At 38.4% G+C, this 25,544-nt stretch overlaps 1 protein-coding gene across 1 annotated transcript; it reads left to right on the top strand.

Moving 5' to 3' along the window:
• The first annotated feature begins 1,977 nt into the window (after nucleotides 1–1,977).
• LOC139710253 (GPI mannosyltransferase 3-like) lies at nucleotides 1,978–21,693 on the top strand. Its single transcript, XM_071622185.1, has 16 exons — nucleotides 1,978–2,054; nucleotides 4,000–4,236; nucleotides 5,238–5,355; nucleotides 5,778–5,882; nucleotides 6,780–6,928; nucleotides 7,695–7,826; nucleotides 10,327–10,386; nucleotides 12,466–12,517; nucleotides 13,259–13,389; nucleotides 14,828–14,879; nucleotides 16,002–16,213; nucleotides 16,966–17,030; nucleotides 17,497–17,713; nucleotides 19,158–19,338; nucleotides 20,061–20,099; nucleotides 21,249–21,693. Exons 2-16 carry the CDS (start codon nucleotides 4,004–4,006, stop codon nucleotides 21,345–21,347), a joined length of 1,845 nt encoding a protein of 614 aa, XP_071478286.1. The 5' UTR covers nucleotides 1,978–2,054; nucleotides 4,000–4,003; the 3' UTR covers nucleotides 21,348–21,693.
• The last annotated feature ends 3,851 nt before the right edge of the window (nucleotides 21,694–25,544 follow it).

Raw genomic sequence — 25,544 nt, 5'->3', positions numbered from 1 at the left:
AGGAAGCCCTGTGGTAACCATCTACATGTACTTATTTGTTGTCGAAATCTATTACTGTTGTTTTAAAATGGTTACTGCGTCTCACAAGGCCATATCACTGCAAAACATTATAGTATTATCAACAGCAGGTATCATGGTATGCACTTTGCTGTAATGATACATCCATACAGTTATGAAAACAGTTGGTTGTCAACCAGATGGGCAAGTTAGAATTTGTCGGACAATAGCTTACATTACCGGTACCGTAGTTAATTTCCACTAAAGGAAGTTCAACAAGGAAATTGCACTCAATAGGAATAATCAATGTATACAAGAATTTATTGTCATTTTGTCAAGTTAAATTTGCATTGTAATTTTTTTCCAAGCATTCTTTGAAGGCAAAAATCCTCAAAAGCTTTCATTAACCATACACATGTACAGTAGTTACTGAGTAATTGTTATATTAAAAAAAAAAGCTTTAAAGAGTTGGTAAACAGGAGCCTACACTGACCAACACAAGACCCTGATATGGTAAAGTGACTTTGCAATGATGGACATAGACCTGTCTGCAGAATATGGATTGATATATCTTTTTTCTTGGTCAAAATACAGATGGTTGTAATTTGTCAACCACTGTCCTAAGAAAGGTTGCTAGTCTTTGGCTTGAAAGTGGCCATCACTTGTGCACACAGTAACTACATCCTGTGGACTCCAAGATGGGGGAAGGGGAAACACACACAACTAAAATGAGCATACAGTAGATGGATTAAAAAAGAAAATGTATCCGATACATGTAGCAGTCCTTGTCATGCCGTCTGGCACTGCAACTGTTCTGTTGATTTCCTTCTAACTTCAATATAAAGTCTTCAAGTTCAGTCTACTATATGCAGGTGGTCCGACTGATCACATTTGGATGTCACGTGCCTTGTCTTCATGCCGTCTCAATAGGTTATCAAGATATGTAATGTGTGCTGCACATATGGTAAAAGTACACCATGCAACACTTCATCTACAGATATACCTGGGAAACTTTCCTTCAGACCTGTCATCATCTTTCCTCTTTCCCAATCTCCTTCTTTGTACTGCTTGGTGAACTCGCAGGGGCTTCCTCTTTGGTCTCCTTATTGCTGCTGTCATTTGTCGATTCTTCCTCTTTTGAGGTCATCTTCATGTGATGCTGATGAAGGGGTGATCTGTAGATGTAGATACCACTAGCAAATCCTATGATAGTAGCCACTGTCAGCTGGGGAAAGCTCAGCATCTTGCGCACACGAACCATATTGATACTTCAGCGATGATTCCTCCCAGACAATGTCACAACGATGATATGTATGTGAGGAACTTGCTGTCAAGCTATTATGATTGACAAATTTAGAACAAGGAAAAACAGCAATTATAACCTTAGAACTTAGAACTGCTAGTATTTCTAGTGTACCAGTAGCCAAATTTCATCAATGATGACAGAATAAAAAGACAAAACAGCAATGGTATTTACTTAGTTAGCTATGGAATTAAAATGATAACAGTGTAGTGCATGTGGTAAATAATTATCTCAATAAAGCACGGATCATTCTTCTGCACAGTATTCTAAAGTCATCTGTGACACTCCTTGCTGTACATCTGTTCATTTTGTCCTGGAGCTCCAATTAAGGACAGCAGCACTTTTACTGAAACTTTTACTGAGGTTGAAATCGAATCGGTAATGGCTGTACAGTGTAAATTAGCCTTGATTGGCCCTTGCTTTGGACACTACCACTTGCTTATCAACAACTGAACTAGCTAGCCTAAAACAACTGCAGTCTAACCTCAATTATCCGGTCCTCTCTATCAGAACTTCTGTATTATCCGGACACTAGTAGGACTACCATGTTGTTAGCGGTCAGACGAACCCAACAACATGAAAGGTTCTCAAGTACATGGGGACAGACGGACCCAACACGAAAGGCTATACTTGGGGACGCACAGACGGACCCAACATGAAAGGCTACACCTGGGGACATGGAAGAGAGCGACGGAATGCAAGAGTGAATCTCGACTTTTGGCACCCCTACCATCATAGATGCACAACTTTAATAGTAAATATTTTGCATAGTTATTATTGTTCTGATAAAAAAAAACCATTCACTTGTTTGTAAAACTGTATAAGCATATAATCGGGCACTGTACTACGTACTTTTTGTCTGGCAGCTGCATCGAGGAGACTGCTCTTGAGAGACCCGAGAGGAGTTAGTCCCACACGTTGATTTTAGTGTGGGTGGGTGTGTATGTGTGTGCGTTGTGTGTTGTGTGTGAATATCGGATCGACAGAACAGCTTTCGTTTAACTAAGATAAGGGCGTCTACTTTGGAAGTGGACGCAGGGGCGGATCCAGGAATTCCGTAAAGAGGTGGAGCGTTTACAAAATTAAAGGGGCGCACTCACATGCAACCCTTCCCCATTTTTTCTTTTCATTTCTTTTGATTTTGTTTCAACAAAAAAAAAAATAAGCAAGGGGGGGGGGGGGGGGGGTGCCCGGTGAGGTCCTTCCTGGATCCGCCACTGGGACGTGAAGTTTAACCAGCCGATTGAATGCAGAGACTCCAACCCTAAGCACCTTCTGATCTGGAGATTCTCCTGCCTGAAACCCCTAGCAAACGGGAGACTCCATCTTGATGTGCGCGAAGCGTATATCACGAGCGCAAAGTTCCTTGTGGTCGGGGTCCAGGGCCCGCTTGGGCCCTGGAAGCTCTAATAATTAGGGTTCTTGATGGTCTCTTGTGCTATTTAAGGCTTATTTTTCAACATACGAAGACAAAAAGTGAGAAATCATTTCAAAGGGGAGACACAGAGCCAGGGTGGGAGAAATTAAATCTCAAGCGGGCCGGAGAACGGGAGATTTTGCAAAAGTGGGCTTTCGGCGGGAGATCTCCCGTCGAAAGCAGGAGAGTTGGAGTCTCTGTAAATGTGATATACTAACTAACCCTCTTCCACGTGTATAAAGAATCGATGGTGTGTATGTTATAACTTAAAGATTCTACAGACTAGATCCTACACATGATAAACTACCGTGGTACCGGTAATTGAAATGGGTGACAATGTGCAAATTCTCGGGGTAGGGCAGAGCTACCAAGTCTCACGCATTCTGAGTGAGACTCAAGCATTTAGGGCATAGGGGTCGTCTCACAATCTCACGCATGGCACCCATTTTTCTCACGCATCGGGCAAAGTCTGCAATTTGGGCAACTAATCATGAGCATAGCTCAAATTGAATATTTTCCTTTTGTCTTTCAAAATAAGTAAAATATAGTCACTTAAGTATGCACCTGATCGCACCATTAAGAGCTGAGAATTGAAAAATCTCCCTACCGTGGGAGGCCACTGGGGGGGGGGGGGGGGGATGTTGGACCCCTCCTACACCCTCGCTTGCGTGCACATTCGCACGTTGAGATTCCGAGTCATGAAAATCTCACTCATAAAATTGTTTTGAACTTGGCATCCCTGGTAGGGTATGGCCATTTTACTATTGTCACCAAGCGCAAGCTGCGAAGAAAGCAGGCTTTGTATGCGAGCCTGCCATATGCAGTATACAGGGAGGATAGAACCCAATAAAAAACGTTCAGAATCTGAACTACCGTATGTCCAAACATTTTGTACTCTTATGGCGCATGCTTTGTAATATTATAGGTCTAACTCTAATACTTTTGGTACATTAATATCAATACATTATGTAGAAATGCACAAGTACGGTACTCTATGATAAAGATGGACAACTTTAGATTAGATTTCATGAAGTATATGACTGCTGACTCCTCCCCATCCCCAAACTGAATTTGTATGTTGTCCTTGATTCAATCAGTCACTGCCAGGTACAACATATATATTTTTATTTTTTTTTTTTTTCTTCTTTAAGGGGACAGGAGGGCTCTGGCATTTGGTAGGTTAAAAAATGTATATAGGGGTCTATTGGAATTATAACCCAATGGAACCTTTCCTGAATCCTTCTTTGTTTTCATTGTTTGTATCACTTTGCATGATGTATAGTGCCATGGCATACAATCTACGAGCAAGACCTGGAATTCAAGTAGAGACGCTCGGACCCATTGACCATGAGAGGGCGAAGGACTCGTCGAGGAGGGCCAAACAGAAGGGCTGGTCTGACCCCAAGATCGTTACCTTCCTGCTGCTCTTCAGATGGCTCAATGTAGCCCTGGTGCAGACGTCTTTCGTCCCAGATGAATATTGGCAGTCACTGGAGGTGGCTCACAAAATGGTCTTTGGATATCCTTTTGAGTCATGCTTCACACACATGTGACCCATTCTGTAGTTTACTATTCAGGTCTTATTATGAGACATGTTTTAACATAAATTATACTGTATACGCTTTGTAAGTGGAAATTTTCGCGGTGTTGACATTTTTCGCACATTTCACGCAACCAGAAACTAACGCGAAATAAAAGCACGCGAACATTTTGCTTGCCATATGTTCCAGTTGCTGATGTCTTGATTCCGCAGAATTAAAAACACGCGAAACTCTTCTTACCCAGCCGAACGTGAAAAATTAGTCATACGAAAATATCCACTTTACAGTAATGTGACCTTGCATAATGAAACCAACAAAAAGTTGCCAGACATGGATTTTTAGTTAACCCGTTGAGGACGGACTGATTTTGCTACAACACGCATTTTCTATAGACACTTGCGCGAGTATACTCGGACCTCGTCAATGGGTTAAGGGCATATTGTGAAAGAGCCAACTTTAAGCTTTAAAATGATGTATAACTCAATTCAAATTGACTCTCATAACCTATTTAGATATTGGGAAAAAAAAAACACTCTGGAAAAGTGTGTACCACAGAGAAAAGAGACTCTGAAGTAGGGCCTATAGGGTCTATTCAAAGTTCAAAATTTTGCAAATTTAATTTACAACTTAATTCAGAAGAGTAGGTTATGTGTTTTTCCCTGAGATTGGCGAATGTTTGGGAATTTCTTATTTTATGTAGTTTCCATGTGCATTGCATTTTTTTTTCTCCAATTTTGATACAGTACAGCATTAAATTCAGAGGTGCAAATATGATAATTTCGGCAGCGAAGTTCACACAGGTCTTGATGGTTTAAGCTATTATAAAGGATAATGTTCAGTTTTCAGTGACCTATGGAAGTGTTCTCATTAGTTTTATACACTGACATGAGGTACTACAAGTTGAATGTGTAGGCCTACACGTTTGTAACAATTAAGTGTAACAAGATGTGCACTTGTCCCTTAACTAAATTTGACTCACATATGGCTACCTCACCTGGGAGTGGCAGTCTGGACTCCGGGGGTACACCTACCCCGCCCTGTTTGCAGCTCAATACAAGATCCTTGCCATGCTTAATCTGGATTATCCATTAGTCCTGGTAAGAATTCAAAGAATAGAATATCTCACTGAGAGTCATATATTTCAGAGTTTGTTGCATAATATAATATTTCACAGAATAATACAATTTTACGTATCTATCTAGGGCCTATGCGTGTCAATATATATATTTTGTGGCAGTTCAACTGTATGACTCCTCTCTTGTAGTTTCAATCCATACATAATCATATTCATAGATTTTACTTAGCCAGTTGTGATTTGTTCCATTCATAATTTTTTTCTAACCTTTCTTTGTCTTTCCAAAATCTGCTCTTGCATTAATGAGAGAGGCAACTCAAAGAAAAGATGCAATTTACCGATAATCAAGCATGTACCGGTAGATGTGTTTGCGATGTTTGTGTCAATTCACATCTGATTGAGTGGCACGCGTCATGGTGTTTTGTTTTCTCTCTCTATTGACAGATTTTTGCTCCACGCATTCTACAAGCAACATTCTCAGCAATAGGGGATTTTTGTCTTTACAAAGTGTCTTGCCATCTCCATGGACACAGTGTTGGAAAATGGACAGTATCCTTTCCCATGTCTTCAACTTGCTACAGTAACTTGTAAACATTTCAATACAAGTGTAGGTGCCATTCCTTGTGGTATATCAGAATTTTCCTGGTGCGGTTCGATCAGAGTGCATGGATTATATTATTCTTATCTCAATTACTAGTGATCTACAAGTACAAACATGTGTATGAGTCTGCATAAATTGTATTGAAAATGGTATAACAAATCACTGTAGGCCTACTGTAGCCTACACATGCTGAACATGGAATTATATTGACCAGCTAACTGAATAAAAAATACCATCCTTGTCGAGTATATGCTCACAAGTATCAATGTGAAGCTGCTGTGTTTTACATGAAATGTCATAGTTTACTCAGAAACCATCTTTTTTTCTTCTTGGGATGGGGTGGGGGGAGGGTGGTTGCTAGCATGATACACAATATTGTACAAGATATAAGTTACTTAATGCATCTGAAAAGGCTACTGGGTAATTATCATAACCTTTGCCTTGCCATGTCATTTATTTTAATTCATTTGGTTAAATAGAATCCTGATTTTTATCTGACAAGTCATATCCTATGAAGAAAGTGGGGTCTATTCAGGGAGAAAAATAATTTTCTACCAAGCCAGGTTTTGTTGCATTACTATGCTTAATGCCTAATCAAGATCAATTTGTTCAACTATAGATACAAACAGAAAAATTAGATGTGAGATTCAAACCTATTTCATGTAAAGTCCTTGCTGGCTCAATTGCGATTAGATCAGTTCGATCAATTTTGAATAGATTAAGCACTCACTCCTCTTTACTAAGGGAGCAAATGTGAAATGATTTAATTATACTCTATTTCATCTGTAAGATTTAGTGTTTCCCATCTATGTGAAATGATTTCTCTTTACAAAGCCAAATGCCAGCTTATTTTTAATCTAGCCTCATGGTATGTGTTCTACAGTGCAACTCGAACCCTGACCAACACTATGGAGGCCTGCTTAACATCGGTTGGCCTGTACTTCTTCCCATGGCCAAAGGAATGGCTTTATGACAAGAAGATTGGCCAGACAAGGTATCCAGATATTCATTTTAAAGATCTTACAAATGTGTAGTTAACTAAAACTGTCCAAGGCAAACTGTAATCCCTTGAATCCTTCTGATGTTATTTCATTCAGAGGAACCTTGCTATAATGAGCTGCTTTGGACCACTTAAATTTCATTGTTGTATCGGCTATCGTGTTATATCAGCGATAAAAACATAAGAACATTAATGAAGTAGAACCTGCAAAATTACTTGATTATATCAGTTATCTCGCTGTATCCGAGTGTGTGTAGACACTAATATGTATGTACTAATGTGATGGTGTCTTGTTTATTTACTTGACTTCACACAAATTATTTGTAATGTTGCCATTGTAAAGTATATTTTCATGTGTAGGCATCCTAATACAAGCACAAGATGCTTTCAGGATTGCATGACTCTCATTGTAGACACCACTATTATATGTTTTTGTGTTTTATTTTGCCAAATAAATGGCCTAAATTGGCCTCAATCAATCAGTCAACCAGTCAACCGACCGACCAACCGACCGACCGACCTACCGACCGACCGACCTACCAACCAACCAACCAACCAACCAACCAACCAATCCAATCTCAATATACAATGTATCCTTCATGTAACTACTGGTAATGTACTGTTGTATTTGAAACTTTGGTTATGTTTGTCCAAAGGATTTTATCCTGTTATTCCTTTCTTCCTTCTTCCTTCTTCTTCTGCTTCATCATTGCCATCATCTGCCCTCTTTCTTCTACTGCAATCACCACTTCTTGTTCAGAAACTCATGGCTCTTTGTTGCAGTCGTTGCCCTAGCTTGCCTCGTTCGACCAACAGCTGTCATTCAATGGCTCCCTCTGTGTCTGTGGCATGTCAACCTCTGTCGACAATGGAATGAGATCTTTCCGTCGAGGTGCGTCACTTGATTTGACACAACCTTTTTGTGCGTATTTCCATGACATAAAAGTAGTGCAAAAATGAAAGCATGTAATTTTTTTGCTCGTCATTTTCTAAAATACTATTTTATGTTTGCATTCCGTGGAATTAAAAGCATGTAAAATTCATCTAATACCCAGTCAAGCATAAAAAATTACTTTTGAAAAAATTTCCACTTTTACAGTATCCCGACTATTGTTTAGTGTTCATAAATCTGCAGTTTAGTACAAGCAGTTTGCAATGCATTGGATAGTGTAACAGCCTCATCTTGTACTGCATTAATAGTTTGAAATTATTTTTCTTTTAATAAATGTTATAGAATATTTAATTCACATTGTACTCAGTAATGTTAGGATGATATCTGTGTTCACCTGCCCAAGCTGAAAGATGCAGTGTATGTGGGGAAAAAAGCCAAAAATTATTCAAATGTTGGTTCTTGTTTTTGCTCGTAATGGATAGTGCTTGTTCGAATAAATCTTAGATGTGTAATATCAAAATTTCGGATTTAAATGCAATGTGATGTAAGATATGAGGAAGTTATTGTCCCCGCCGAACGAGTTCGAGCAGGGGACTATGAAACGGGCTCCGTACGTGTGTGTGTCCGTGTGTCCGTCCGTCCGTGTGTCCGTCCGTGTGTCCGTCCGTGTGTCCGTCCGTGTGTCCGTCCGTGTGTGCGTCCGTGTGTGATCAAAATGTTCAAAATGCTACTCCTTCGCCATTTCTAACCCGATTTTGATTCTGTTTGCTTTATATGATAGCACTACATGGGAGCTTTGAAACTTGTATACAGAATTTCAGTTGTGACCTTTGACCTTGACCTTTGACCTATATTGTACATTTTGCTTCAAAATGCTACTCCTTCGCCATTTCTATCCCGATTTTGATTCCGTTTGCTTTATATGATGGCACTAGGTAAGGGCTTCAAAACTTCTACACAGAATTTTGACCTTTGACTTCTTTGACCTTTGACCTTGATTTTTGACCTATATTGTACATTTTGCTACAAAATGCTACTCCTTCGCCATTTGTAACCCGATTTCAATTCCGTTTGCTTTAAGTGATGGCACTAGGTGAGGGCTTCAAAACTTCTACACAAAATTTTGACCTTTGACTTCTTTGACCTTTGACCTTGATTTTTAACCTGTATTGTTCATTTTGCTACCAAATGCTACTCCTTCGCCATTTCTAACCCGATTTCGATTCCGTTTGCTTTATGGGATGGCACTAGGTGAGGGCTTCAGAACTTCTACATAGAATTTTGACCTTTGACTTCTTTGACCTTTGACCTTCATCTTTTTACCTATATTGTACATTTTGCTACTAAATGCTACTTCCGGCGGGGACATATATTACGCACCGCGTAATTTCTACTTTTCCTTGTTTAGATGGGAGACACTCGCTATTGACAACACAAAGTTCTTAAAGGGATTGTATAGTTTTGGTTGAGGCCTAACTTCAAGTTTCTAACGTTTTTGGTGAGATAATGAGAAACCTCTTGTGAAATATGAAAGAGCATGTAAATCCATGAGGAATTCAATGTTTATTTGATTGAAATTGGTTTTGAAATGGCTGAGATATCCAAAACAGAGCAATCTTAATAAAATGTGGGACCCACCTTTTATTATGATCGCTTTGTTTTATTTTTTTTGTTGTTGGGATGTTTCAGCCATTCCAAGCCCAATTTTAATCAAACAAACTTTGACTTCCTCTTAAGATAGCATGCTCTGTACTATTTCATAAGTGTTTTCTTGGTATCTCACAAAAAAGCTAAAAGCCCAATTCTCATCTCCACCAATACTGTACCATCCTTTTAATCTTTTTGGCCACCACAAAGCAAAACTGGTTAAGTCAACATATTTATGATGCATTATTTTAGAATTGTCTATTCAAACAGGATTCTTTTTTTTTTTTGCCTGTGCTGCTTTTATGCTTTACCTTGAGATAACAAAGAGGAAAAAAAGTGAAAAAAGAAACATTGATGTACCCTCTTTTGATATATATTTGTGCTACATTTTCATGCAAGACGTACCCTCTATATTGCAATTTCATCAATGGCTTTTTACAGTATTTTCATTGGACTTTTTTTGTTGGTCTACCTGGTACTGTATAAGCCATATATTTTATAGCGAGGTCAGTCTAATTTTTTGAGAATCAGAACTTCCTGACAATTTCACGAGTGGTGAATTTTGTGATTGTGGAGTAGAGTACTGAATGTGGTTGATGGAGAAATGTATGATGTATATGTGCATGTCACATTCATGTCAGGATCAGAGTTAATACTTTTGCATGTTTTTAAATTTGCAAATAGCACCTGACTCGCAAAATTCACAAAAATAAAAACCTTGTTAAATATTCGGCATATACAGTACTCTTACTACTGCAGTTTTGCAGAGCGCAAGAACATCGCTGAGCTGAACGCATCGTTTTCATTGAAAGTGTCCCATCATTCTTTCCTGTCATTGTTTTCTTTCTCACAGTTTCTTCATAGCGTTGCTGGAAATACTGCGAGTGGTTGTGGTTTTCTATCTCCCTGTGGGGTATGTATTCTCTCTGAGGACATAATTCTTGTGCATATTAGTGCAATGTATGCAGTATAAGCTGTTATTTTTGCTTTAATACAGATGTTGTCATGAAAGAGGAGATCATGGACATTTTCACGATGTTGTTTTCATGAATTGACCCTGAGGCTGTCGTTAGTGAACTATTACCCAAGTGCATGGTGATTTTCGCATGTTGTTAAAATTCATGGTCCAACCGTGATTCGCGAAATTCACGAAAATAAAACCCTTGAGAAAATAACAGCTTCTACAGTAATGTAACAAGTGTCACTGTAAATGATGTGGTGATGCTTTGTCTTATTTTGCATGCTAATAAATACTTTCTACATTTCAAACAACATTTTTAGACAAGATACATTTCAACCATTAATTTTTTCTTTACATTGACAGCCGTATTTTTGCAGATTTTGTGTAATGTACCGGTATTTTTTTTTCTGTTATAGGTTTTCCACCGGGGACGTGTTATGCATTTCACACATTGTTTTCATTGTAATATGATGTTATGTTCACATGATTATATATGTGACAGTGCATCACAAAACCACTAAAAGTTGCACACCCGGGTTTTACGTGAGGACTTGAAATAAATGTAGCAAATAAAGTTGCTGAAAACTGCTGATCCAATAGTGGCAAGCCAATGGAGTAAAATGGAGTCAAAAGGGGCCTGAGCTCTTGATCCTAGCAGAATCTTCATCAGAAGCAAAATGACAAACAGGCAGGAAAAGCAATCACATATTAAGGACTACACACAACAAGAAAACTCAGGGGAGGGCTAGGGACATAGAACAAAGAAAACAAAAGGGATGAGTTAGGACCAGTCATGGGCAGGGAGCCCAACAAGTATAAAGGGAGGGGGATTAAAGCAGGAGGGTGGACAGACAAAGGCAGAGGTGGGCCAGTGATGATCCCATTGGATCATAGGGGGCAACCTATGAAGGATAAGGATGAATAGGGAGGCAACATCAAACAAGATAAGGAACAACAGAGGGATAAAGAATAGAAAAAGAGTGCAATAGCAACAGCATAGGTTCGCCCATTAGGACAAGTCCTGAGTATACTTGGGTAGGTGTCTATGGGAAATGTGTGTAGTAGCAAAATCAGTCCGTCCTCAACGGCTTGGGTGGGAAGCTGAACAAGCAGTGAACCCAAACCTGGTGTACAAAGAAGTGGCAACAAATTTAAAGTGAAAGTGAGAGTCAGCCAACAAATGGAAGTTACAAAACATATCAAAGTATTTTAATGTACAATCCAAAAGGGGAAAAGCAAAGTAGAAATCCAAAGGGAAAGATATATGTATGCAAAATGATGCATATGTGTATATGTATGCATGTTTATATTTTGGGCTTCGACCTTCGTCAGAAATCTATAATGAATTGAATTGAATTGAATTTATCTATTTAACCACGGTAAAAGCCTGCTATCAGCTATAAGCTGTTTTTCAGCAAGGCCGTGAAATGACAATATGCAACAGCAATAATCAGCCAAAATTAAATACGGTATAAAATCAGACTTACTCAAATGACCTTAATTATATGAATTCAAAAATATATACTTTCACATAACAATAACTTCAAAAACCTGCCTATGTACAATAATATACAAAGTGTAATCCAAAAATATTTTGAACAGATAACCAGGTAACAAACAAAAAATATATATTACCAAATACAATTAAGAGCAGAACTTACTTTGTTGCAGCTGAGTATGATTGTGTGTGTTGTCAGTGTTAGGATTATGACCGGGTGTATGGGTGTATGTGTGTGTGTGTGGGGGGGGGGGGCTTTCCATGGTGGGGCTCGTTCCCATTTAGTCAAATACAACCTACAAATATTCAACCATTTTATAACAACTTAGGGGGCATGGGACAGAATTTCAGGCCTTTAGAGAGTAAGTTTGTCTCTGCTGGTGATAATTTGTAGTGAGAGAGGTTCACACTGGCTACTTTACGGGTTTTCAACTAAGGAGTTTAGGGTACATATGAGAATTATTGTTGTTTATTCATTGGTGTTTTTCCATGTCTTTTCCTTCTAAATCTTCTATGCGTTCACTTGTGTTCAGAGGTCTTGATTGTTGTGCTTCCGACGCATTCGGTCTTGGTGTTGGTACATTTGTATGGCCCTCCATTGGTATTGTTGAATAATGGATTGCCATTGTTCCTGTGAGTTGTTATTTAAGACGGATGTCTTCTTTAAGAGGAGTCCTTTGAGGACAATGCCTCTCTTTTTGTATCTGTTCAGGAATTCTGCGTGCAGTTTGTATCTAGTTGTGCTTTCCAGGCAATAATTTGAGATATTATGTGTTGATTGTTGATTTACAAGGAGGTGGATAATTAAGGGCTATATATAAAAGCGACTCTTACAAGAGGAAAGAACTAATCAGGAATAAGAGGTGTATATTAGGAAAATGTGTAAAGAATGGCAAAAAATGTTAGTCATTTCACTCCTGGATATTGAGGCCATGGGGTGGAATTGTGTGATGTCATTTCATCCAGAGTTTCTCTCTGCTATTTTGGACTGTTTTTGGATTAGTGCCTAAAGATTTGATGCCCTGTAGAATCATGTCAGTAATAGAGTGATTGGGGAGATTGAAATGGTGGCCAACTGGAATGTCAAGCTTGGCTGTGTTGACAGTTGATCTGTGCCCATAGAAGCGTCTTTTGAGTGTGGTCTTGGTTTCCCCAACATACTGGATCCTACAAACTCTGCAAGTGATGAGATATACAACATTAGTGGTAGTACAAGTGATGTTTCCCTTTGTGTGGTGAGAGAGGCCGGTAGAGTTGCTGGTGAAAGAGTCACTCTCATGGATGATGTGTATATTACAAATGATGCACATGGCTGTGCATTTGAAGGTGCCATGCTGTAAAGGCGAAGAATTGTCAGTTGGCAGGGACTCAGAGTACTTCAGCATGAAAGATGAGATCCTTGAGGTTGTGGCAGAAGGGGCGCCGGTATGCCAGGATGGGAGTATCTGGAACGGCCTGTAAGAGACGATCAGAGGTGTAAAGGATATGGTGATTGTCATGTAGGATGTTGTGGAGAGGGGGTAGATTAGGATGGAAGGTGGTCACAAGGGGTATTCTATCAGTGGTGTCCTGTCTGTTGGTTTTCGGACTGGAAATACATGAAATGTGTTGACCTAGTCAATATTAAGTTCTTCATACTTTCTGACAGAACAATTCTTCAACATAAATCGAAGGTTTGGGATTCTAGACGTAAAACTAATGAGAAATTTAGTGTGTTACATTTTCCCTTTTTTTTTCAGAACACTTTTATGGAGAATAGTGTGATAAGGTATTCCCTAGTGACCCATTTCCATTTCTTAAAAACCCTTTACTCACGTTTAATTCTCAACTCTAATAACTATTAAGCTGGTGATGCTCCTGATTTGAAAGTTGTCATTAGTCATGAATAGAATGTGGTAGTAGAGTGCACAAAATTTCAGCTTAATCTGATAATCCCTTTTGATTATGTTTGCTGTGGAGATTTACATCCTGGCATTTGTCCTATTCACTGCACACAGTGCACAACTTGGTGAGAGCACTTGCATAGACACTTAACTTCAAAGCCTCTTTTCTCAGTAAACACTTTTCAAGAGTGTGTCATTTTCCCCCATTATTTTGCCAAGTTAGGAAAGTCCATTCATATAGAGTTATGCATCATTTTAAAGTTTGGAGTTTGCTCTTTCAGAATCTGCCATCACTAAAAAAAAATCCATGTCTGGCGACCTTTGGTGGTTTTGTGATCTAATACCTCATTCTGATGTCTTCATCGTGATAACAAACAGTCAATCTGCTCCAGAACATTGACCCCCCGAGCAGCCAATTGCAAATCAGTTCTTTGACCTTTGGTCAAGGTCACTCACCTCTTGTCAGAACTACCCAGAATGAATTCCATCAGTCCTCAGGATGATCACATGGTGATCATGCAAATTTTTCACACATACATAACACATGTACACACCTAACCATAGAAACTCAAACATTCAAACAACCAAACTTAAATTGTCAGTATTGAACTTGCCAATATATTGATCTCACTTGTCAATGAATGATTAACAAATGTGTAGAGATGATATCATGAGTTTGAAGAGCTATGCAGGAATTTAATGATTTATTTGATGATTTATAAATCCACCGATCAGAGTAGCTGTGAGTTGGCAAAATATTAAGTAAATGTGTCATTACTATAAGTTTTGCGTTGTATTTTTGTGATTGGTTTGCACACCATACTATTTTGCATGGAAAAGTCAGTGATCAAAATATTCCAATATCCTCACCCAGGTCATCATTTATCACAGTGTACATGTACCGGTATGTGCTTGTCCACTCCATTATACATTCCAAGTCTTGAATCAAGACTTGGATGCACTGATGATCTCCCCTATTTTTTCCCCTCTCTTTCTCCTTTGTGCAATTCAGTGTGGGTGCCATCTTGATTTCCCTCCTGGTAGACAGAATGTTTTATGGCCATGTGAGTAAATTCAAAGATTTAGCTCATTACTTTTTGATCTCTTGAGGTTTCGTTGGTGAAAACCATTTATTCATCAGCTTCATACAATCAAGCGAATGTGGTAGAAATGAGAGTATGATTTTTACAAATCTATGTGTTTGATATTCCCTGAAGGCCTGGACACACCATCATTTTTTTATAGAAAGGGACTGAGATTTGTGATGTTATTTCATATTTAGTCATTCATTTCTGCTTCAAAATGCTACTGATGGTAGGATGTATACAACAGATTCATGGAAGGAGCTCAGAAAATCTACATCTTGCAATATATGCAATCATTTTTCAGTTATTCACTATCTGTACCTGTATTTCCCCTTTAGGGGCAGCTTTAAGGGTCAAAAGGGGTCAAGTCTCTTGAAGTCTTCAAACCCACACAAAAGATGTGATTGGTCGTAGATCTCTGATAGACATTTAGAGGGTCCAGGTGATTACTGGTATCATTATTGTGCTTAATTAAACATTCCTTCTGACATTCAGTGAATGGTACTGTATGTTGTGAATAGGCCTGGATGCATGTTTTCTATGTATCTGATGGATCATTCATCATATTTTTATAAGGAGAGGTTGGGCATAATAGGGAGGTTGGAATAGAAGATAAAATAAGAAACAGTCTGCCCTGTTACGAAATTGGTTTCTAATTCTTGCCTGTGTATCCAGAGTTAAAGCATGATTTGGAGGGTTTGTACCAATGAATTCATGACAATCATGTTCAATTAATCCTTCCCTGATTGTAATGATGGCCCGTGTTGTCCAGGTTTTGGAATCAGACAACGAGTGCTGCATGAATGTGGATCAAAGAAGAATATCCATGTACACCTAACCAGATTGTCTTCCCATTTACAAATTAACATTTACTTTGGCAACTGTAAGAAATTGTGTTTATTATGAAATGAAGAACAAACAAATAGCAAAACACAAACAAACAAACAAACAAACAAACAAATACCTAGTTTATGGTCTGTCATTTTCACATTCCATTTTCATCTGTGTCATGTTTGATGGAAAAATGAGACATTTACATTTCTTGTGACACATTGTATTATGATCTTTGATGCCAGTTGTATATTTCCTTATCAATTTCAGTGGGTGTGTGTTCAGAAGAACTTCATAGACTTCAACTTCATCAATGACTTTGGTGCGTTCTATGGAACACACTCGTGGCATTGGTATTTCACGCAGGGTTTTCCGGTTGTCATGGGAACCCACATACCATGCTTCCTCATGGGGGCCAAGATGGCATTTAGGAGGCACAGTATTCTCTTATTCACCATAGTTTGGACCATATGCATCTATAGGTAATTACTGCTTTCTCTTGCTTCTTACATCACTTATCAAGTGTGAGGAATTTTCAATGTCATTTACATCATATCTTTTTTAATTCTTTCTTGTCTGTATGTTTGGGCAATTATTTGCTTGTTTATTTATTTGTTTGTTTGTTTGTTTGTTTTGAGGATAAAACTAGAAAAATCTATTACATAGTAGGGCCTGCATAGTTACTGTTAGGATATGAAATTTTCTATCATGTTTGATCCAAAGGTAAATATGACCCCAGATCAGCCTTTTGCTGTCCATTGTTGATAGTTGGAACCAACTTAAGACCTACATGTATAGAATTATGACCCAATCCATATTTGCGTGTACCAAAAGTACTTTCAATGCCTCATGTATGTAAGCTATAACATGTGATCTTTGATTAGGAATGAGCAATGGTGGAGTAACACAGTCTTGCAAACAAATGATATAAAATAACATTTGAAGGGGAACTTGCATGCTAGACTTCATAAATGATTGGGTTTTATGTTTCTTAAAGATGACAGCAACAACAACAAAAAATCCAATTATTTTGCCACCTCTTTGATACAACAATGTACAATGTAATATTACATAGTCCATTCAAAGATCAATGTTTAAACTTCTAGAAGCTTTAAGTGATATTATTATATCACTTGCACTCTCCCTGTATATCCTTTTGTGTCTTCTTCATGGTGTATCTATACTTGATTTGTTCCCAACAATCTCTTTTTTTCTTTTTTTTTTCAAACTACAGTTTCGCAAGTCACAAGGAGTTCCGCTTCATTTATCCTGTAGTGCCCATCTGTATGTTATTTTGTGGTAAGACTTCTTTACCTTTTTGTTGGGAAACTATTATGTTTCTATTTATATTGCACAAATTTAGTACATAACAGCTTGTAGTAATGATACAATCGGTAATTGTCAAAGTGCTGTACATACTTTCAAGCAACAATAACTGACATTACTTTTTTCTTACTTCTATCGCATCATCATTAAATCATTCATCCTGTCGTAGATTTAAAAAAAGGGGGGGGGGGAGGAGGATAGTACATCATAAATTACAAAGAAAAGAAGAGAGTAAAATCAAGGTAAATTCACTGACCATAAGATCATACTATATACACATCAATGTAAATGTGAATGATTATCAAGTAGTAGAACTCCTTTGTTTTTGCAATTACTTAGAATATGCTAATAGCTGAAGTGTTTTATAGGAAGAAGTAACCAGTAGTATGCATGTCACCTGTTTGCGCTGGTGTTGTCCCCATTGGTCACATTTTTGCAGGTATGTTTATGGAGCACGTTCATCAGACAGGCAAGTCCACCCCGCTGGTTCTCTACCTACTGCTGAACATCCCAGCGTGCGTCTTCTTTGGGCTGCTGCACCAGAGAGGGGTGCTGGATGTCATGGGCCACGCCCGACAACTGGCTCAGGAGCACGTTGCCGGGCAACAGAGGTCCTTGCTCTTTCTCATGCCTTGCCACTCTACACCATATTACAGGTATGTGGACTATGTGTCTTCTTCTTATTCTTGAGGGGTACTCTTCAACACCCCTATATGCTGGGGCCAATCGGACAGGGGGTGCACTGATGTTGGTGCGCGGGGAGAGAAGTTAGAAGCTAGTGGTTTTGCTCTTGACTGTGGTGGAAGACTGCTGTTTTGAAAGCATCTTGTAAAGTGTTTGACTGCTGATGGCAATGCATTTCAGTCTGTGATGATCCTGGGTGTAAATGAATACTTGTAGAAGTTTTTATTTGTGGCGACTAGGACAAAGCTTGTAGACGGCAACTTCAGAAGAACCCTTCAGACCAGATGCGGGGATTTTTGTGCTGGGATTATGTACGATTGACAGGCAACCCGCAAATGCCTTACAGAATGTAGAGAGCTGCTTCTTACCCTGTGTCACAGTTGCAGCATTTCCCAGCCCAGCTCATGTTCCATGGCAGTGGCACTACTCAACTGTATCTAGAGTTTGTACAGCTTTCATTCTGTTTATCAAGATCTGAGTGTGTGGGTTCCAAACTGTTGAACAGCTGTCATACCATTGTGGTGAGCTCACAGGAGTTATGCTCATGAACCCATGTTGCATCCAAGCACTTCAAATCTCCCCTGACCAAACTATTATGCATGCGCATAGCATCCTGGAAAATCCTCTCTGTGCCAGGGACTTAGGACAGTGTGTATGACTTTATTGTTTTGGGGTGTTTTTTCTGTGCCAATTCACACTTAAAGGTGCATGGTCCCGGTGTTTTAGTCAAATGCATACGCGGGCGCACGGCGCAAGTTTCCTATAGAGACCTATGCTATCGACCCCTCTTTGGCGCTTACGCTGTGGCCCACTTCCCCGAGTCTGAAGAAGTCCGATCCACTGTAGTCAGTGGTCCGATCACAGTTCGGCTCATGATTCGGCTCAGGGGGATGACAGCTTTAGCAAATTTCTTTTGTGATGTCATAATAAGAAGCACATATGCACGCACCCTGGCATTACTACAGACTGCGTGATGCGCAGAGAAGACAACGAAGGCAACGTTACTTAGTAACACATACGCACTTTACTCTCGATGACAGCTCAACTTCGGTAATCTTCGTATCAATGCTGATGGTGATCGGAAGTATCATCAACAGTGCCCTCTACACTACTGGGACTATGCACCTTTAAAGCACGCAAAGGGTTAATCATCTGAGCCCCTGTATGTGGGAGATACAAACCCACTTGGGTGAAACAATAATTGAGTATTGCCACAAATGTTTATCGCCAGAAATCTGTTTTTCCTTTTTCCAGTTTTTACAATCCTTTTACCAAATAGATCATCTTGTGTCAGTGGTGTTTATCAATAACAAAACTTCTGCAATTTGTAATAATAAGCACAATCCATACAGTTACAGATTTATATGTCCACTAACCTTGAGTTGCCTTCTGTCTTTCTACTTTACGCTCTGCCAGCTTTGTTCATGAGGAACTTCCCATGCGCTTCTTGGAATGCCCGCCAAATCTCCAGAGGGCGGCAGACTATGTGGACGAATCCTCTCAGTTTTACAGCGACCCTGTTGGATGGCTCAGAACAGAGTACAAAGACTCGCCCCACCTTCCCACCCACCTCATTCTGTTTGACGTGTTGCAACCAGTAAGTTTGCTCTCTACTTCCCCTCGTATTTATAGTCATGAAACGAAAGGTAAATGTCTTGATCAGACAGCTATTGTTTTTCACATGAAACAGCATCAGCAGAAACTTGAGAAGCAAATGATAAAATAAGAAAGATTGAAACTTATCAAGACTTTGTCCTCTGCTAGTTGTAAATGATCACAATTGTAAAAATTGTCAGCACTACGTACATTAAAAGTGTATTCCAGTCTTTACGAGACATAGTTTTCTACTGACACTCAAGGACCAATGACTTGCCTCCATTCCCTATCCCAAATTTCTGAATACTCCATTGATTCTTCTTTCATCTGCATTCCAGTCTGTTTAGATGTCAGACTACTGCATATGTGCTATATTTGGCAACTTTTCCTATTTTCGTGTATTTCTTGAGTAAATTGATCCTTGCAAAATTAAAAACTCTCGAAAATAATGCCTGTGGTAACACCAATGGGCTGTATGTTATTCCGGCTATTTCCCAACAATGTGGATGATACTTAATTCTAAATCTGTAACACTGTAGTTATCACTTGCAAAGCTGCCTTACAAATCCCACTTTTCAAAATTTCATAAGTGCAAAATATGTGGGACTTATATTACTGTCTAGAATCACGCATCAATTTGTTACAAACTTGAACACACCCGTAGTTATGATTACTCTTCAGAGTGGATCTAAGGTCATCTTTTTCTTTTGTTTATTTCAACAGGATATTCAGGACTTCCTGACAGAAAACAGATATCAGGAGGTAAGTTAAATTTGATTACCCCACATAGTTTTTGTGAATAGATAGATGGGTCTAGATACAATGTACGATCGAGGTATTGCTTGTAATATTTGATACAGTATGCACAGTCTTACAAGCCATTTAAAGGCTTTCTCATGTGCATTCTATTTTTCATCATTACAGTTGTGTACTTTGTGCTGATTTGTATAGCATATGAATGTAACAATACCTTGTGTTAACGTTTTGATTTGTATGTTTTGTGTTTTTTATCCTTGTGGAATGATGGAAATAAATGAAATGAAATGAAATGAAATGAGAACCATCTCAGTACTGAGGTGGTAGATTTCATTAGAAAGGATGGAACAGAAGTTGAGACACAAACGTGAACTCAACACATTTCTTACTGAAATATGGTGTACCATGTGTTTCAAATCTTTTAGAAGTATTGCACATTGACACTGGGTGAAATCTTTTGATATGCCCTATGCAAATTTGACATACTTTTGAAAAATGTACTTTGATAGCAATTACCAAGGAAATTGCACATTCCATTATTCCAGACAATGATAATGGGCATTGATATTAAGAATGATAGTGACAGTTTATAACGGGCCAGCCCCAACTCAATTCAGTACACTTCAGAGTGTAAGAAGTACTGTAAAAGTGGACATTTTTGTGGTGTTGAAATTTTCACACATTTCACGCAACCAGAAACTAGCGCAAAAATAAAAGCACGCGAATATTTTCTTGGTTGCCATATGTTTCAATAGGTGATGTCTTGATTCTGCGGAATTAAAAACATGCGAAACTCTTCTTACCCAGCCAAGGGCGAAAATATCCACTTTTACATTATCTCTATTGTAAAGGTTAAGGTCTCTGTGAAGTTGTGTATACATTTACAAATATAGACAACGAATATCTACTTTCATTTTGTTTTTATTTTTGTTGATTTCTTTCATACGTTTATTTTCTGATGCATGTGTGACCGTGGAAGGGTCATACAAGTTCAGAATTACAGTTTATCACTTTCAATACACACATGCCATCCTGATACTATAGTTTTTGTGGTGTAATCTTTTGTATTATAAGTCAGGCAGGGAGTGTTTTGAGTAGAACCGCATGTGATATGATCCAGCTCATCAACTGTTACACTTCAATTTATCATGCCAGGTTGCGAGCTACTTCCACACTCACCTGCCCGAGGGAAAGATGGGAAGACGTGTCCTCGTCTTCGCTCACGGAGAAGAGCGGCTAGATGATGACAGATGACAAGAGTAGCTGCATCTAGGAAGACAGTGTCTCCCTACGCCACTATAAGATGCATCCTCTTTTAGTAATGACAGGACTTGTTTTACAGCAAGCCTCACATAAATTTGCATGCATGGGACTTGAGAAAGGCTGTCGACTTCATGCAAATGTCTACTTTAATGCACAGAACCCAGCATGATAGCAAAAGAAAAGACGGGAAAACTTTTGGACTCTTTTATCGTGCAGACTTACACAACTCTTTGACTCATGTAATGTCAATTTACTCAAGGATTAGTGCATTTCCTTGCATTTACTCTCACAAGTACATGCACAAACTATCATCAAACAGGAAGAACTCTACTTCCCATGTATAAAAACTGGTAGCATCTGTGCAGCATGCAAGATTTATCATAGTAATGATAAAACGGTATAGCGGGTAATATGGATCCTAATCAAATGACTGGCTGAGAGAAATCACATGATCAGTCTTTTATTTTGCTTAACATGCCCAGAATACCTGTGCGACTCTGGCTTGCTGTAATCATGCTCATTGACGGCATAATTGTATACTTAAGCAATGCACACTGTCAATTACAAGCGTGCACTCAATTACCTGCATGTGAACAAGTTCTTGTTTTAGTACCAGTGTGTCTGGAAGATTTCTTTGGACATTTTAGCTTTTTCAAAAGCAAGTTCTACATGAAGCTGACTGGTATATTCCCATCAAAGGCAAATGAAAAATACAGTGTAGTATATAAAACCAAGAAGCAAATACTGTATACGCCATATATTTCGCGAGTCTAAATTTTCGCGAATCGGGACTTCCCGACAATTTCGCGAGTTATTGAATTCGCGATCGTGGAGTCCTGTACTGAACGGAGAATTTATACGCGTACGTCACATTCATATCGGCATTAGAGTCAATATTTTCGCATGTTTTAAATTTCGCAAATGGCAGCTGCCTCGCGAAATTCGCGAAAATAAAAACCTTGCGAAATATTAGACGTATACAGTAATGTACAGGTTTAAATTCGGAATGTTAGTGGAGATGCAGCTCACTGTCGGGTGTTCACAATGTCATGCGTGTTACACCATTATTGTAAATACCCTCGAGTGTGCTGCATCTCCACTAATGCCCTCTCACTACTTCATTATCTATATACTATTACAGCTCTTCCTTACCTCACCTCTTTCTTTCCATTCTTTCTTAAGACAGCAATAGATATGCAGAGACCAAATTCCCTTTAGGTATATTATGTGTGTGGAAGTTAACCTGCTTTATTATTTTTCTTGTTAAATGAGAAAATGTCCCAGGTCAACGTAAAGTCATTATGAAAGCAGCAATTCATTTTTGTATGTAACGAACCTTTCACATATGTTTGCATTTGACTTATGATACGTTATTGAATCTTAGTCATTGGGCTTTCATTTCTAACCTGGTGTTTATGGTTTATCTATCCAAAGATGTTGCTTTTGTGATTTATCTTATTTGTTCACAGTACTTGTGCAAATGTCCGGGCATATGTTTTATGATATTGTTTTCATAGATGCACACGTTACACTATCACATCATACATGTCTTTGAGTTTAAACATGATTTGATGAAGGCTAAAGGTCACAGGGACAAAAACAAAGTGAAACAAAGCAAACAAATTTGCTGTTTTCTGAGGCATAACTCTTACCATACTCACACTTCAAACCATTTTAGTGTCCTCATACAATGGAGCCACATTATAATGAGGTTTTATGGTAATAGATACAGCAAGATAACTCATGCCATGGGGTAATTTTGCAGTCTCATTTCTTTTGTTTCCTTTTGATTATATTCTGTCATGTTCTGTTGAATTATTTTCTTTTTTAAACAGGGATAATATTGAAGTTTGTTGAAAAAATCGGAAATCAAAATTTTCAGGTGATTTTGATACCTGTAAAAAGCAAAAATTCAACGTGTATAGACTTATAAAAACAATCTTAAATCAGATTTAAACTTACAGAATATCATGCCTGTTTAAAGTTTAAAGTTGCTTGATCAAGTAAGCATAATTATGCATCTGAAATGTCTTTTGTTTGCCTCTTGCGTAATTGTCTCAGAGTGGTCACAATATTGTTTTGTAACATACTAGATGGTGGTACGTTGTAATAGGCTTGGTAGCCTAATGTAAAATGCTACATGCATCCTATTTAGCACAAACTGTAGTTTGGCAAAATCAAACACAACAGAGGTTCAAGGGTCAAATGCAATACTGTAATGTCTTGCTACAAGAAAAAAAAGAAGAAGATAAACATTCATGTGAATTCTTCATTTGATCAAACTACTTTCTATACTGCTATATCCAGATTGCACTTCCTTTGTAGCTCAACTTTTGTTGCCCCAATATAACCATATTAACTCGTTGAGGACAAGCTGATTGTGCTATAACATGCATTTTTCTATAGACACCTGCCCAAGGATACTTGGGACTAGTATTCTACGGGTTGATATACAGATATGTCACACTTTGCCATCTTTTCTCTGTATCCTGTACATGTATTAAACTGAGTGGTCACAGTATTGTTTGTAGCATATGGATAATATATTGCAGGGATTGTCTTATATCCAGAGGTATTACTCACTACTGAAGGTCAACAACAAACATTATAATGCTGCATGTGAAATCTGGTAGAAACAGGCATTCTACAGTAATTGTTATGTAGTACATTGTACATGTTTGTCTAGGCAGTGCTGAAATAGAAATCAAGTTTTATGAAATCACAAGAGTCAGGTGCCTGCTCTCCCTTCTAATGTATCCCTTTCCCCCTTTTACCATTCCTGAAGTACAAATGTAGTTGGAGAAGTGATGTTCGACACGACCCAAATGAGATGATAGAAATGTAACGAACCAGGGTTCTTTTGAAGTTAAATACAATGTACAATGTACTAGGTGTTTCAAAAAACATTTCCCACTTTTGATTCTTAATAATTCAAAAACTATTAATCAGATAACACTGTCATTGATATGAGTGATAGCTAAATAGTGTACAATTTGGTTGAAGGTGGTTTGAATATGAAAGCATAAATCAGTTTTATTAAATCCATGATTAATTTCACAGTTAGGTTCCAGATTTTGCTCTATTTTCAACCCTCTGTACAAAATTTAACTTTGCACATGGGTCAATGGGTGTGTATGGGAGTGTGTGGTTAACACCCTGACAATGGTCCTGAACAATGGCCAGGCTTTGAATGCTTCATTATTTATTCATGAGAAATTCCACTATCACAACTAGTCTTTATTCAGCCTCTGGCAGTATTTGTGTAAAGTCAAACGCCTGCTGATACTGTCGTTGGGTCGCGACAGTGCTCTCCCTACTTCTGAAAAATGAAATTACAATAAATACCTTCTGTTCTATCGTAAACATGGTGACAGGAAGCAAAGAAATCAATTAGAGTTTGTGTATATTGCATGAAGCCTTAAATAAATCTACTGTGAAACAAATCGCCCCAATGATAAATCTTTTTATCGAAAAATCGAAAAATTTGTCAGACTGTTTAATTAGTAGACAGTTGTATAAAAATGAGGAACTTTAGATCATTTATGCTTATTCATATCCCAAATTTAGTGATATGTGAAGCAAAATTTGAAAATGATTGCCAGCTGGAATGAAATGTGGTATTTGCAAGCACATGGAAACATGTGCTTACTTTTTCCATGTGCATACATATTACCCTTTACCGTGCATGACTTCAGACTAGCAGTGCTCAGGGCAATCCACATGAATTATTGATTAAGCATTCATGTGCCAGGGAGCGCGAGACTGACGCCGAGTCAACAGGTGGTTCAGGCATGTCCATTGTTCAGGGCCATTGTCAGCACACACTCACATACACATCATTGGTTCCTGTGAAAAGTTCAATTTTTGTACAGAGGGTTAGAATTTGACCGAAATCCGAAACCTTACTTCAAAATCAATCTTAGATTTAATGAAACTGATTTATGTTTTCACATTCAAATTACCTTCAACAAAATTGTACCTTATTCAGCTATTTCTCATATCAATGACAGTTTTATTGGATGAACAGTTTTTGCACTATTAATGATCAAAAGTGGGAAATGTTTTTTGAAACACGTAGTATGTCTAGCAGCCACTTATAATCCTAACTGCACAGGGCCTGGAAGACTCCCCCCCCCCCCCCCCCCCCCCCCCCCCCCCATATTTTCTGTGACCATATCAGGTACACTG

The sequence above is a fragment of the Diadema antillarum genome, unplaced genomic scaffold, assembly GCF_040938485.1.
Source record: "Diadema antillarum isolate AM-2024a unplaced genomic scaffold, OU_Dant_1.0 seq00001516_RagTag, whole genome shotgun sequence".
Lineage (NCBI taxonomy): Eukaryota > Metazoa > Echinodermata > Echinoidea > Diadematoida > Diadematidae > Diadema > Diadema antillarum.
Note: the sequence above shows the minus strand (reverse complement) of the source record. Positions and strands in the feature narration are given on the sequence as shown.